Genomic DNA, 15,438 nt, shown 5'->3' with positions numbered 1-15,438 from the left:
TTCCTGAGGTGGACACACCATGCCCAGCTCCCTGGCAGACACCATTCTAACCCAGCGGCAGACTGAATCTCTCACCAGAAAGAAGAGGGTATTCCAAAGCCTGAGAGAGACAAGTAGACCAGAGTTGTTCTTTGGGTGGCAGTGAGCAAAAACCCATAATAATCAATCATAGCCCGACACTGAGTTCCTCCCAGACCAGGGAAGCATCTCTTCCTCTTTTTTTTAATTTAATAATTTAATTTAATTTTACATATCAGCCATAGATTCCCCTGTCCTCCCCCCTCCCCCCTTCCTCTTTTTAAACACCCTAGTCAACAGTAGGTATTACAAGTTTTCATTTGGTTTTGTTTTCTTATAGAGCTGAGATTGAACCCAGAGTCTTGAGCATGCTGGGTAAGTACTCTTCTGGTGAGCTACATCAGCACTGGTCCTTTTTTTTTTTTGAAAATTTAAAGTGCATGTTTTGTTTTTAACTCTCTCTCTCTGTCTCTGTCTGTCTGTCTGTCTGTCTCTCTCTCTCTCTCTCTCTCTCTCTCTCTCTCTCTCTCTCTCTCTCTCTCTCTGTGTATGTGTGTGTGCGCGCGCGCGCGCGCGCACACGCATACGTGGAAGTCTGAGGACAGCTTTCAGGAATTTGTTCTCTCCTCCTCCTTGCCGAAGCAGGACCTGCCTCTCTTTCTATTGTTCCTACATACTCCAGGCTAATTGAGCCTCAAGTTTCCAGGGTATTTTCCTGTCTCTGCTTCCGAGCCCCCATAGGAGTGCTGGGATTACAGATGCATACTATTGCCTTTTTGCTTGGGTTTTATTGATCCAACTCAGGTCATCCAGCTTGTAGATAGGCTGATTCGAGGCTAGAGTCTCTATCTCGGCCTCTCCCCTGCCAACTCTCTTATGTTATCTGGGAACCCCTTTGTGAGGATGAGCCTCTCCCTGCAAAGCTGTGACAGGATGATCTTTCCCTGACAGGCATATCATAACACAAACACTGAGGCTGGAAAACGTTAATGGAAGTGCAAAGTGTTTCATCTCACAGACTCTAACACACCTACCACAACGCTCCTCTACATTACCCGACTTAGAAAACAGTCCAAGAAGATAAATAATTAGAAAGTTTGATCACAGGCTCAGGGTGGTGAGATGATAGCACACACCTTCAATCCCAGCACTCAGGAGGCAGAGGCAGGCGGATCCCTGTGAGTTCGAGGCCAGCACTGTGAGTTCGGGGCCAGCCTGGTCTACAGAGTTCCAGGACAGCTTGGGCTACACACAGAAAACTCTGTCAGGGTGTGTGTGTGTGTGTGTGTGTGTGTGTGTGTGTGTGTGTGTGTGTGTGTGTGTGTCAAAAACAAACAAAAAAAGAAAAAAGAAAAGAAAGTGTGAGCACATTCACTTTACATAACACAAGAAAGTAGGGTGGGTCCAAAGTAGGAAGTCATCAACAGACTGGGTCAACAGATGCAGGCAGATTAAATGGAGGATAGAGCACAGAATTGAGAAAGATTAAGACAGCAATTAACACCATCTCGGAGGCTGTAAATAGACCTGCTTGAATGCTCTAACCGCCCCAGGCACTAAAAGTGCCCAAGTGAGCAGGGATCATGTTGCCAGGCTCCTTTAATGCCAGCACTTGGGAGGCAGAGGCAGGCGGATCTCTTCCAGGTTAGCCTGGTCTATAGAGATCCAAGCTATCTGGAGCTGTATAGTGAGACCCTGTCTCAGTCAGTCAGTCGATGAATGAATGGGGCCTAAGTGAAAGGCGGGAAATACTTACTGTTTGGCTTGAATAAACCATTGCTCTAACTCTTGCTCCAAATGGCATTTTCACACTTGTTTTTAATAATTTATTTATTGGTATTGGTGTTTTGCCTGCATGTATGTCTGTGTGAGGGAGTCAGATCCTGGAGTTACAGACAGATGTGAGTTGCCATGTGGGTGCTGGGAATTGAACTCAGGACCTCTGGAAGAGCAGTCAGTGCTCTTAACTGCTGAGCCATCTCTCCAGCCCCTCACACTTATTATTTGGTCAACTTTTCTTTGGGGGAAAATGCAGCCTCCAGGGAACCAGGTCCCCTACCCCCAAGGCTCTACCACATTCAGGGCTCCTGGGCTTTATCTCACAGCTTCCTGGAGGATAGGGAGATCATCCCATCAGACCCACAGGCAGTTCACTGTGGGAAGAGCGCTAACAGATCCTTGGAATGCTGGAGGTACTTACAGGGTCACTTAAAAAACAACAACAACAAAACCCACTGATGTTTAAATATTTGTGTTGCCAAATGTAACAAATAAAATCATTTAGCGTGTGTAGGTGCTGTATTTTCAATACAGAAGGATTTTGTGGCCGACTGACGGCTCCCTGCGGCAGAGGGTCACATTCCAGTGAGCACACCTGATCCCCCTCTTGTGTCTATCATTCATTCACTTGTGTTTGCTTTAGGCAGGTCAATAATGGCCTGAGCTTACTCACTACGGACTAACAAATCTGGACTTGTAAATTGATCTGACTGGCCCACTGCGATTTTCTTTCTCATCTTCAGATACACCTCTTTTTGCTTTTTCCTCTCTCTCCTTTTTTTTTTTTTTTTTTTTTTTTTTTTTTTTTTTTTTTTTTTTTGACAAGGTTTCTCTGTGTAGCCATGGGCAGCCTTCAATTCAGAGATCCGCCTGCCTCTGCTTCCTGGCTTTCCACACATTTTCTGCAATCATTTCTACAAGCCCTGGCCTGATTCACCTTGAGGGATCCAAGATACTTTAACCTCACTAAGATTCTGGGCATGGTGGAGAATGCCTTTAAATCCTAGTACTCAGGAGGCAGAGGCAAGCAGATCCCTGAGTTCAAGGCCAGCCTGATCTACAGAGCTTCTAGGCCAGCCAGGGCTACACAAGGAAACTCTCTTTGGAAAAATAAAACAAACAACCAAAAGGACTTGGTGCCTTGCAGCAGTTGGGTCTCCTGCCTCATAAGGAACCCAGCTTCTGTCAACAGTAACTCGGAAGGCCCGACCTTCCCCAGGCACCATGGCTTTCAGGAGGAGACCACCTGCCATGTAGTTTGGTAAGAGGCAAAAGAAATGCTGAACACTGGGGGCTGGAGAGATGCTCTGTGGTTAACAGCTCTTCCTGCTCTTCCAGAGGACCCAAGCTCTGGATCCACCATCCACATCCAACAGATCACTACTGCCTATGACTCCAATTCTAGGAAACCCAAAACCCTCCTCATGGCCTCCTCGGGCACCTGCACACACAATATAATACATTCACTTAGACACACATATTCACTTAGACACACACACACACACACACACACACACACACACACACACGCACACAGATAAAATAACAAAGTAAATGGAAATAAATCCTTTAAAATATGGAACTTTGTAATTTCTAATTTCAAACCATAACACACACACACACAAACACACACACACACTTCTTCTGCAATTCCTAAAATAATCACTGGGAAAATATCCAGTATTTATCTCTTTTATAAAAATTGGTGCTGTCAGTCTGTCATAGATACATGAGACTGATGGCTTATTTGGGCAGTGCATAAGGAAAGCAAATGACTTAACCAAGCGTTTTAGAAAAGGCATCCTAGGCCGGGCGGTGGTGGCGCACACTTTTAATCCCAGCACTCGGGAGGCAGAGCCAGGCAGATCTCTGAGTTCAAGGCCAGCCTGGTCTACAGAACGAGATCCAGGAAAGGCGCCAAAGTTACACAGAGAAACCCTGTCTCAAAAAACCAAAAAAAAAAAAAAGAAAAAAGAAAGAAAAGGCACCCTAAGAAAACACTGTTTCCATGCTTCGTTTCTCAGGGTGTGGTTTGTTAAGCCAATCATACCGCAATCCAAACTGCAAGGACAGCAGATGGACCCCCTCCTCCTCCAATCCAAAGACACACCTGGGTGCACTTCCAACCCTCACTGACTTCAACAAGGAGAAAGCAGTCTCCAGCTTCCAAATGTCAGCAGATAATGGCTTTTTCCACAGGTGGTGAAGTCCCCGGGCAGCGGGTTAAAGGTTACTGACCCCCTCAACAGCAAAGTCCTGGCCGGACGCTTCCAGCCACACACTTACTCACTGCTGATTAGACAAGGGATGTGCCCTGTGCCTGTTTGTGAGGCCGAGGTGAGTCTACCCCCTCTCCACCCAAGCTGATAGTCATATCAGAATTTCTGCGCTGAGAAGCCAGGCAGCGCCCTTCCCTAGAGACGGCCAGTGATACCAGGCTTATGTGTAAAGTCATGGAAAAAAAAGAAATAGCTGTTCTGGACTTCGGACCCAACCAAGTTCAAACCCTGGTGCTTGAAATGGCCAATAGTGTGGCCTTGTATGACACACTTGACCTCTACAAGTCCGTTTGCACAGCCGCGGAATGGGGTTAACAAGTGCCTACTTCCTAGCAGGTCAGAAAAACACTGAGATTTTAGTAGCCATTGCCAAGTGCTTTCCAAATAGGGTGAGACCGTTTATACCCTTTCAAGAACAGCCCTTTGCTACACATTTGCCAGCAATGAAGTGTTAGAACAAAATGGTTTCTGGCATTTATTTATTTGCTTGTTTGTTTATTTTAGAGGCAGGGTTTGGGAAATCGAGAATGACTCAGTGGTAAGAAGCATTGGCTGCTCTTGTAGAACACCAGGGTTCAATTCCCAGCATCCACACCCAACCATCTGTAACTCCAGTCCCAGGAGGCCTGATGCCCTCTTTTGGCACACACAGGCACTGCACACACTTGGTGCACAAACACACACGCAAACACTCATACACATACAATAAAAAATAAAAACAGAAATCTCAAGCCAGACATGACGGTGCACGCCTTTGATCCCAATACTCAGGAGGCAGAGGCAGATTGTTCTTCTTGAGTTCAAGGCCAGCCTGGTCTACATAGTTAGTTCTAGGTCAGCTAATAGTATATAACTTTGTCAAAACAAAAACAAATAACTTTAGATTATAAACACAATGAAAAGGAAAGATTTGGGATTCAGAAATTTGCTGTATAACCTTAAAGTTATCAAGTAAAGTAACAAAGGGTATATTTATGTTACTGGGTGCATTCAGGGAGAAACCGGTGCCTGGGAAGAAGTGGGAGACACCAGTGCAGAGCAAAGGCTTCATTCCTTTGGCTGCCATGTGCCAAAGTGTTAGAAAGTGAACAACATGTGGCATTCATCCCTCCAGCTGATCCGGGACGCAGTGCACTGGTTTAAACATGTGTCCAGCACGCATGAAGCCCCAGGATTATCCCAGCATGACCCAACCAGGCCTAGCAGCACGTCTGTAATCCCAACATTCAGGACATAAGGGCAAGAGGGTCAAAGGCCAACTGTGGGGGCCTGCAAGGGGCAAACAGGCAGTAAGGTGCTCCTTCGAAGCCTGACAACCAGAGTGGAAGCCCAGAATCCATGTAAAGGTGAAGGCAGAGAACCAACCACACACAGCTGTCCTCTCCTCCATATGCACACTGGGGCACTTCCCATTCCCCACCTCTCAAGCACACACATAATAATTAGCTTTTAAAAATCTTAGTGTAAACAGGGCAGTGGTGGCACATGCCTTTAATCCCAACACTTGGGAGGCAGAGGCAGGTGGATCTCTGTGAGTTCAAGGCCAGCCTGGTCTACAGAGTGAGATCTAGGACAGCCAGGGCTACACAAAGGAATCCTGTCTCAAGAAACAAAAACTGGGGTTGGGGATTTAGCTCAGTGGTAGAGCGCTTGCCTAGCAAGCACAAGGCCCTGGGTTCAATCCTCAGCTCCAAAAAAAAAAGAAGAAGAAGAAGAGAAGAAGAAAAAAAGAAAAACAAACAAACAAACAAACAAACAAACCAAATACAAATTTAGTGTAATGGCAGAGGTTTTCATTTTACTTTAGAATAAATTCCAGAGATTGGTTTGCTGCATTGTGAGAACAATAATAATTATATAAAATGTTTTTAAAAGAAAGGAAAAAAAGGTCAACTGAATTCCAGGACCCTCCCTACAGCCAACTCTCCTTAGTTTTAATGAGTGTAAAAAGGCCAGCCAGGGGCTGGGACAATGGCTCAGGTTAATAGCACTTGCCATTCTTACGGAGGAAGAGTTTTGTTTCCAGCACCCATGCTGGATTGCTCCTGACCTCCCTCAACTCCAGCTGGAGGAGGCTCTGACACTTCTGACCTCTGTGGGCACCTGCATTCATGGGCACTGCATTCATAGGCACACATACATGTATTTAAAAATAAAATGAAACTTTTTTTTTACAAAAGTCCATCTAGCCATGCAGTACAAGAATCCCCCTGATGTCTATCAAGCCCGCCTCTGCATTTTCCTACATCATCTTCAGTGTGAACTAGTCCATAAAGTGGGATGCCTACAAAGAGTATCTTCCATTGATGAAGGAAGGATCCTCGCCTCCATGCCAAAGGTCTCATCTCTTCTCCTCTACTCAGTTCAAATCTGGTCAGACTACTCCAGAACAAGCTCTATCCCAGACCCCTCAGGGCACTTTCTCCAGCGGGCTGCAGATGGTGGCTCCGCCCTCCCCTCTTCCACAGCCAGGCTTCTTCAATGGGTTGACTAAAGTCTAAACGTCCATTATCTTTCAGGCAACCCTAGGAAGAAAGTGAATTATAGGGCTGGAGAGATGGCCCAAAAGTTAAGAGCACTGGCTGTTCTTCCAGAACACCTGGGTTTGATTCCCAACACCCACAGGATGGCTTACAAACACCAGTGACTCCAGTCCCAAGGGACCCAACACCCACTTCTGGACTTCCAGGACACCAGGCATGCACATGGTACATCTACATATAAGCAAGAAAAACATACATACACATAAAAATAAAGAGAGAGAGAGAGAGAGAGAGAGAGAGAGAGAGAGAGAGACAGACAGACAGACAGACAACCATTCCTTTCCCTTCCAGGTTACAATCACATTCCCTTACCAGTGAGATCCCCTTCAGTGACTGCCTTCCCTGCTCTGCGCATCCTTCCCCTTCTCCCACATCCTTTTCCCCTTCTCCCGAGACATACCCCTTGAACCCACTGTGTCTCCACTGACACCAAACGGTTCCTCCAAACCAGAGCCTCTCACAGCCTGTTTGAGCTCCCCTATTGGCAAAGTGTTTGTGGAGCTTCTGTCCAGCACCAGGGTGGCAAAGACAGAAGGCCAGTGTCCCTCCTGCTGGGGTAATTCCTAAGTCATCCAGGCTCAGATACCAGCAGTGAAATGTGAGGCAACGACTTTCCATCTGGGTACCCCCCACCCCCCTCCACCCCCCTTACCTCCCCCACCCCCCACCTCTCCAAGGCAGCCTTTCCTGTCCTCTGACAGGCAAGCCCTTTCACCTCTGCCTGGCTCCTGTGAGTCTCCTCCAGTCCAGCTCCTTCCAGGTCCTGCCCTTCTACCTCCTCATCTTTCTAAGCAGAGGTAGGATGTGTTTAAGTCACAGTACTTTTTGACATAACTTTTTTTGTGTGTTGCTGGAGCTTGAACCCAAGGCCTCAAGTACACTAGGCAAGTTCTCTACCGACTGGTAGGTACATTCCTAGCTCTTGAAGTAACTTTTGAGGGTTCTCTACCGCCTTACTGAGTAAGAACAGATTTCTTTCTTAGCATCCAAGGCTTAACACGCACCTTATCATGCCAGGCAACTCAAACACAGTAAGTTCTATTTGCAACTATGGATTTTTCTCCCCCCTTGGCTTCTACCTCAAGATCAGAGCGAAGATAAGTAAATATACCAAAGCTATTTAAATTCTTTATAGTTAACAAGAATTAGTTTGAACTAAAACAAGCTGGTCACAGTAGCACATGGTAGCATATCACCCCAGCACTGAGGCAGGATGATTGGCGTGAGTTCGAGGACAACCTGAACTACACAGCCAGTATCAGACCAGCTAGAGATACATACCAAGACACTGCTCTCCCCGACCCCCCAACAACAGAGTGAGTGAGTTCCAAGGACTAGTGTAAAGTTACCTCTGCCACTGGCCTTCCTTGAAACATCTTAATTCAAAGTGATTTTTCCAAGTTCTTATTCTAAAAAACACCCCTCCAGATTTAATTGCCTTTCAACATAAACTTCCTTGTATCCTTGTAAAGTGCCAATGCTATTGTTTCCTAACTCAAGTTTTGAATCTTATAGGCAAAAGATCTGGTCTAATGCATCTTATCTTATTCCCCCTACCCCCCCCCCCCCCAGTCCCTTAGCACTGTCTAGGATAAGCACTCAACACACAACAGATAAAGAAGTCAAGGAGTTACAGATTAATTAACTGCAAGTACACAAATCTTGAGTACTCTCAGTATAGCAAATTAGAGCCTCTTTCTAGAACTTCGAGTACAACCCTTTCATCATGAAAGGTGGTGGTGCACACCTTTAATCCCAGCACTCGGGAGGCAGAGGCAAGTGGATCTCTGTGAGTTCAAGGCCAGCCTGGTCTACAGTGTGAGTTTTAGCACAGCCAGACTGTTACACAGAGAAACCCTGCCTCAAATAACAAACCAACAAACAAAAGGTTTCCAGTGGGCTGATTTTTTTTTTTTTCCATTCTACAAATCTATTGGTTAACAAAGTCTGTAAGTGTCAAGATGGCTTAGAGGTTAAGAGCACTGGCTGCTCTTACAGAGGCCTGGGTTCCATTCCCAGCACCTACATGGTGGCTTACAAGCATCTGTAACTCCAGTTCTAGGGGATCCAAGGACACTTCACACACATGGTGCACAGACACACAAGCAGGCAAAACAACCACACACACACACACACACACACACACACACACACACAAGCCACCAACAAACAAAACACTGCAATTCAGTTAGTTTACTGTTAAGGATGAAATACTGTTAATAGTCATATGTATCTACACACTAGACCACCTTTCCTTGAGAAGCCCTAGGAATGAGACCAATGGAGAAAGAGGTTAAGCCATAGGTTTCTAAAATTATCACAAAGCAAGTCAGATATTCCCTGCCAGATCCACCTACCCAAAGAAAAGCCTGACAGGTCTCACGTCCCACCTCAGAGTTTGAAAACCAAATGTCACCCCAGCAATCCAAGTGCCAAAATTTCAGTAACACAGACAGGGCACTCCCAAAAGCTCACTCTATGCGAAAAGCCCTCATTAAACTCAAGAGTTATATTTAGCAAAAATGGAACAGAAGTTATATTTAGATGAAATGACTTAAAAGAATTTTACCAAAAACAGCATGTTTAGACTGATCTGCAAAAAAAAAAGGGGGGGGAGGGGGTTAGGCTGGCTAGATGGCTCAGCGGATAAGGTGCCTGCCACCAAGGCTAATGACCTACCTGAGTTTGATCCCCGGGACCTACTCAACAGGAGAGACAGGAGAGAACTGACTCCCACACTGTCCTGACATGGTATATATGACTCCCCCCCAAAAAAAAAATAAATAAATAAAATATAAGAGAGTATATGAATTGTTTTCAAAAAGAAAGAAAAAGTTTTCCTTGGTAGTTACATAAATCCCCCCAAAACAACCGTGTTATGTGTGTTTAGAGATTTCTGTTGACTGGCGGAACAGGATGGGGGCACACCAAGGATGTTGGCAAGACAGTCCTCAGGAAGCATAATATAGAGTACTTACAGGTCAGCACACACCTAAAGCCTAGGACAGTGACACAGAAGTGATCTGGACAGCCTGATGAAAATGTGGGCTTCTGGACAGTGACTCCTGCATTTATACACAGTGCTCAGAGCCTGTCCCTAGACACTCCCCTTTCTAAGACGTTATTAGCACTCACACAGTGACCACAAACTACTCTATCAGTATGACGCTCTCTTGAGGACCACATCCAATATGTTCTTTACCTTCAACACTATTTTTTGGCATCCACTTGATTTTGTTCATCAGTGTTTGTTTCTGTTGTGGAGAGAGGCTCTTACTAGGTAGCCCAGGCTGTCCTCAGACATGCAGTGATCCCCCTGCCTTAGTCTTCGAGGTGCTAGGATTATTGGCATGTGCCACTATGCTTGGCTTAATTTGCATTTTCTTAGCAAAATTGTGGTCAACATCACCTATGGGGTATTGGTGAAATTACTACCCACTACAATATGGTCTCATAACCCTGCACCAAGTCACCTCTAGACTGAAGGCATAGTCAGGTGTGGTGGCATATGCCTGTGATGTCAGCAAGAGAATCGCAGCAAGTTCAGGGCCAGCCTGGTCTATACAACAGTTCTAGGTCAGCCAGGACTAGACAGTAAGACGTTATCTCATAACGATTCCAAGTACTAGAAATAGTAGAAAATGGGGCCGTTATTCCCTTCTCCACAAACCTCAGGTTCCCCAGGAAAAGGGATGCACACTTAGGGTAACACATCTGTAAGCCTGTCAAGACACTAACACAGGAGGATCCGGGTTCAAGGCAGCCTGAACTATATAACGAGACCCTGTCTCAAAACTTGGCCTTTACCCGAGAGTAAGGTGACCTCTCCCCTAAAGAGTCTCAGGAAGAGATGGTTTCCCAGCATCCCAACCAAGCCAGAGCGGAAAGCAGAGATGGTCCATGGAGAAAGAGAGCCTGACTTCAAGACTGGCTAGCTCCTGCTGTCCCAGCAGCAAAGATGCCAGTAGGTGAAGGTACTTAGGCCCTGTGTGCCTGAGTCCACAAATAACTGGAAAACACCGCAGCCAATCTCTACTCTGACTTCAGTTTTGGTTATTCCATAAAGTTAGAAGAGTAGGGAAATGGGGATCCCCCATTTTAAAAGTTATAGACCTTAAAACAGCAAAGCTTTATAGTTGCATGATTTGGAGGCGGAACAAGACCTAGAAAGCAGAAGACGGACTGAATCATACATTCCAAGAATCTTCTTCCAACCTACCAGCTACTTTCATTGGAAAACAGGTCCACTTCTGTCTGGGTGACCACTTGCCTCCCATGAAAATCATATTAATTATACTGATATGCTTATCAAGAATAATAATTTTAGTCCAAACAAATCCTTAGTATGTTCTAACCTGCTTTGCTCACTGGCCATGATGCTCAAGGATTGAGTAAAACTAGAAAGAAACCTCCCTAGTACATCAGCGAACTTCGTGGAGAGGGAGGCATGTGAGAAACACCAACACAGGAGGGAGCCAGCCGACGACGCTGTTTGGCCAGCTCAGCAGGGAGATAAGACACAGGCATGGGGTGGGGGAAGGCTGGGAATCAAAGTTCCCCCTGCCTAAGAGATGGCTTGTGGGGAAAGGCACTGGCTGGCCAAGTCTGATGACCCGAGATGGGTCATGGGAACTCACAAGGCAGAAGGAGACTACCAAAGTTAGTCTGATCTCCACACAGGTACCCTGGCATAAGCTTCAAAACCACCCACGTGCACAGACATACCAACACAGAAAATACATAAATAAAAATCAATCAATAAATAAATGTTTAAAAAAAAAAAAAAAAAAGACATGGGTGTGTGCAGGAAATCTCCAGCCAAAGGAGAACTAGTCCTATATAGGATGTTTCTGTGACTTTTAACTTCTCAAGATCTGGCTCAGAGCTGACATCTGGTCATTAGTGGCTCCTGATGATAAAACAGAGAATGAGACTAAAGCCGCCGAACTCACACACAAAGATATGGGAACTTCCCGCACCTGCAGGCGCCGGAGGGAAAGTTGACGGGGGTGAGGGGGCTGGGGGGATCCCAACATTGGCACACACCGTCACCTTGAAATTTCGAGCAAAAGCAAAGGCCTAAGCCAATATCCACTTTTCAAAAGGACTTCTTGGGGTGTCCTGAAGTGCAGCAGGCCCAAAGTTGTGGGAATCTCCCTCTATCCCAGGGCAAGGGCAAGAGGTGCATACGTAGTTCCATGCCTGTCTTCATCCATCAGAACTTCCCCCAACCCCAACCAGTTAAGAACACACACTGTCATACATACTCGCTCTACCAAGGGAGGGCCTTGAAATGACAGCGGGAACGACCCATTCAGCGCCCACATCTTCCCTGGCAGCCCTTGATTATAACCATATTTGAGATACACTTTTACATGAGCCGAGCACAGAGAATGAACTAGCCGACTCTGGGAAGCTCCGTAGGAGGCAGAGATAAAGCGCAAACCCCGCACGGCAGGAAGGTGTGCACCCAAGATCTACCACCACCCGACCGACCCTTCAGCGCAGGACACCTGGGTGTGGAGCAGCGGTTCCAAGGCCTTGCCATCCCCGAGCTGCACCCCTCGTCCCGCGGGGGAGAGGGGCGGGAGTTCAGAGCTAGAGAGGGTGAAGGAATCCGCCCTCATTTGCACATTGTCTGGGGCCGGGTCAATTTGCTTAATCACCGCTCTAAATGCCAGGCACACAGCACACAATGCGCTCCCATTAACAGGTTTAAAGTGTCGCAGCGCTCGCTTTAAATGAGAAAAGCCGGCAACAAAAGGGGGGAAAAGCCAAATAAGAATGCCTTGGGTCGCCCTCCAAACCATCCGAGAGGAGTTTAAAATCCAGAGTTCTGCAGAAAAACTGAGACCCTGGTGTGAGGACTGGGGGTGGGGACAGGAGTGGTGAATAACCCACACAAAATAAGGAGTTTGTACAGCTCACGGCAGCCCCGAGAACCCGGAGGTCAGGGGGCAGCATCTCAAGCCAGGCTCCTCCAGGCCCTTGCCCAACTTCCCTCCTTGCCAAAGGGAAAGTTGACTGGTCTCCAGGAAGGAAAACGAGACCCCCACCCCCACCCCAAAGTAGGCACAAATCCAAGTTTTCCTTTGGAAGAAGTAAGGAATTTGGGAGGTTGGGTGGAGGACCCACCAGGCCGCTATCTCCTGGAGGCGAGAAGGAGCTCCCAAAGGCGAGAAGTTAAAAAATCTTTACTTTCTTCCCCGCACCGGCCAGTGCAGTCTCATACTAGGCCGCCACAGGGGAGTTTAACTCCGCAAACAAGTTCTGCCCAGGATCGGCGCAGGAGGCCCCATCCCCCACACCACGGCCGAGCCTAGGGGCTCATCCCGCCGGGCGGGGGGCCGGTGCCCACGGGTCCGGACACAGCTGAACTGACACTTACGGTGCGCGCTCCACCAGGAGACAGGGGTCCATTGGAGAGGTACGGGCTGCTCAGGTCGGGAATCATCAGGAAGGGGTACCCGGGGTACGCAGGTCCCTTAAAGAAAGCGCCGTCCTGGGGCCTTCTCACTGCGGACAAAAACCAAAGCGGAGTGAGGTCAGGGGTCCCCCAGACAGCACAGCGATCTGGAACTCCAGGCGGGAATCTGGACCCCGAGTTCCCCTCGAGTGAGCCCCAGAACGGTCGCTGCAGAGATGGGAGGAGAACAGGGGCTCCGCCACCCCGGGCCATGGGGACCGGTAGCGCCAATCGCTGCCAGCCAGAGAGTGGAGACTGGAGGAGAAGGCACGTACCTTCAGCGAAATAGTCGCGCGGCTTCTGGAAAGCGTCCCGGGCGGGCTGCGGGCGCCTCTCCGCCTGTGGAGGAGACACAAAGGCGAGGGCCTCGGGTGAGCGGGAGCGGGACCCGGGTCCCCCGATGGGACTGACCCTAGGAATCCCTTTACCTCCGAGTCCGAGCTGCTGCTCTGATTCTCCGATTCATTGACCAGGGACGACTTGACCTCATCCAGGTCCCGCTGCGCCGAAGCGCTGTCGCTGCTGGGCTCTTGCTCTTCGCCCCCCTCGTCCTGGAAGGGGATCAGCTCGTCGTTCGCTCCCAGGTCGTCCCCTCCGCTGGCTGCCCCGGCTCCGGAGCCACCGCCTCCCCCGCCGGCGCCGCCACCGCGGCCACCACCGAGCTGGGGCATGGTGGGGCCACGGGCCGGGGCCGCTGCGCTCGGAGCCCCGCGCCCTGCCTGGCCCGGCCCGGCACCCCTCCCTCCCGCTCGCTGGCCCGGCTCCGATCGTTTGGCCGCTGCAGCGACAAAGTTTTGACAGGGCGTGGCTCCGTGGGAAGCGGGCCCAACACCGCCCAGCCGGGACAGGAGACACTCGGCTCCCGATCGTCCCGCAGCACGGAGCCTAGGTTTCCCCAACTAGCCGCCGCCACCACAGCCGCCTGCTCGGCCGGGGCGTCCCAGCGCCTGGCCCGCCGGGGAGGGGCGATGGGGAAGGAGGGAGGGACCGCCCGGCCGGGCAGGGGGGCCAGAGGGAGGAGCCCCGGCTGCAAGCTGACACCCGCGCCTCGCGGAACCGGGAGAACTGCAGCGCGCGCACGCACACTCGTATTCACACTCGCGTCCTGCTTGCTTGCATCTTCCGGGGACTGTACCTCCCCTCCTCATGCAACCGCCCTACTCCTCAAACTTAGCCAGATCCCCTCCGCTGAACCCCATGGGTACCCTGGGAGGTCCTTCTCTCACCCTCCCGCAAAGCCCGAGAGTCTGGCTCGCACTCCGACGCATCTCCTAACTTTCTTTGCAAACAACCCCCAGAACTCCAAGCGGGTTCCCACTCGGCTCCCACCTCACTGGCGGACAGCACTGCCCCCTGCGGGAAAGCCGAGGACTCGCAGATCCGTCGCGCACAACCACTCCGCCTGCGGTTCCTCAGCGCAGGATCCCATCAGTCTTTCTACCCAACCGGACGCTTAAAGCGAAAGACTGGAGAATTTGAGGAAACTTCCAAACAAGCTGAGAGGCCTTCCCTCCTCTTTCCTATGGTGTACCAATGCATTCCTGGCCCCAAACTGTTCTTGATCACGTCCTGCGTAAGGTACTCCTGAAGTACCTCTTTTTCTAGAGCATCAAGGACTCCTGAAGTCCTCTTGCTCTAGAGCGGGAGAAGAAATGTGAAATCCAATCCTCACTGTGTTAGATTCAAAAGGGATTTTGATTGTATTCGTTTTAAAGAGAAATTGTCAACCAGACCTTCCAAAGCTGATCATGAGGCTGCCTTGATAGCCAACAAGCATAATAAACCAACCAGCTTCATAGGTAAAGAACAGCCCTGAGAGCATCTACGAGCTGACAAGACGACCCAGCAGGTGAGGCCCTTGCCATGAAGTCCTATGACCTAAGTTCCATGTCTCTTGTCTCCTTATGGCGGAAGTAGACAACAGACCCCTTTCCAGTTGTCCTCTAGCTTCTACATGTGGGCCACGCCTTCTGTATTCATTCACTCACAAGTAAGCATGAAAGATGGAGACGAAGCTCAGTGGTGGAGCATGTATTTAGTGTTCATGAGGTCCTCTGTTCAATCCCCAGAGACTAGATGGATTGGTACATCTTCAGGCAGCAGCTAGGAAAGAGAGAAGTAACGCCATTTGGAGACAGGGTTTCTCTATGCAGCTTTGTGCCTGTCCTGGAACTCACTTGATAGTTCAGGCTGGCCTCGAACTCACAGAGATCCACCTGCCTCTGCCTCCCGAGTGCTGGGATTAAAGGCGTGCGCCACCACCGGCCTGGCAAGAATATTTTAAAATATTTTAAACGTAACTTAAAGCTAGGTGTGGTGGCCTGCACCTTTAATCCCAAAACCTGGGAGGGGA

At 49.0% G+C, this 15,438-nt stretch overlaps 1 protein-coding gene across 1 annotated transcript in view; it reads right to left on the bottom strand.

Annotated features, from left to right (window-relative positions):
• The window catches only part of Tcf7l1 (transcription factor 7 like 1), a 165,266-nt gene extending 151,229 nt beyond the window's left edge, over nt 1-14,037 (bottom strand). The window contains 3 exon segments of the mRNA XM_036182347.1: nt 13,008-13,135; nt 13,361-13,424; nt 13,514-14,037. Of these exon segments, the coding sequence (XP_036038240.1) occupies nt 13,008-13,135; nt 13,361-13,424; nt 13,514-13,756 (435 nt within the window). The 5' untranslated portion in view covers nt 13,757-14,037.
• Nucleotides 14,038-15,438: the final 1,401 nt, after the last annotated feature.

This window comes from Onychomys torridus, chromosome 3 (assembly GCF_903995425.1).
Source record: "Onychomys torridus chromosome 3, mOncTor1.1, whole genome shotgun sequence".
Taxonomy (NCBI): domain Eukaryota; kingdom Metazoa; phylum Chordata; class Mammalia; order Rodentia; family Cricetidae; genus Onychomys; species Onychomys torridus.
Note: the sequence above shows the minus strand (reverse complement) of the source record. Positions and strands in the feature narration are given on the sequence as shown.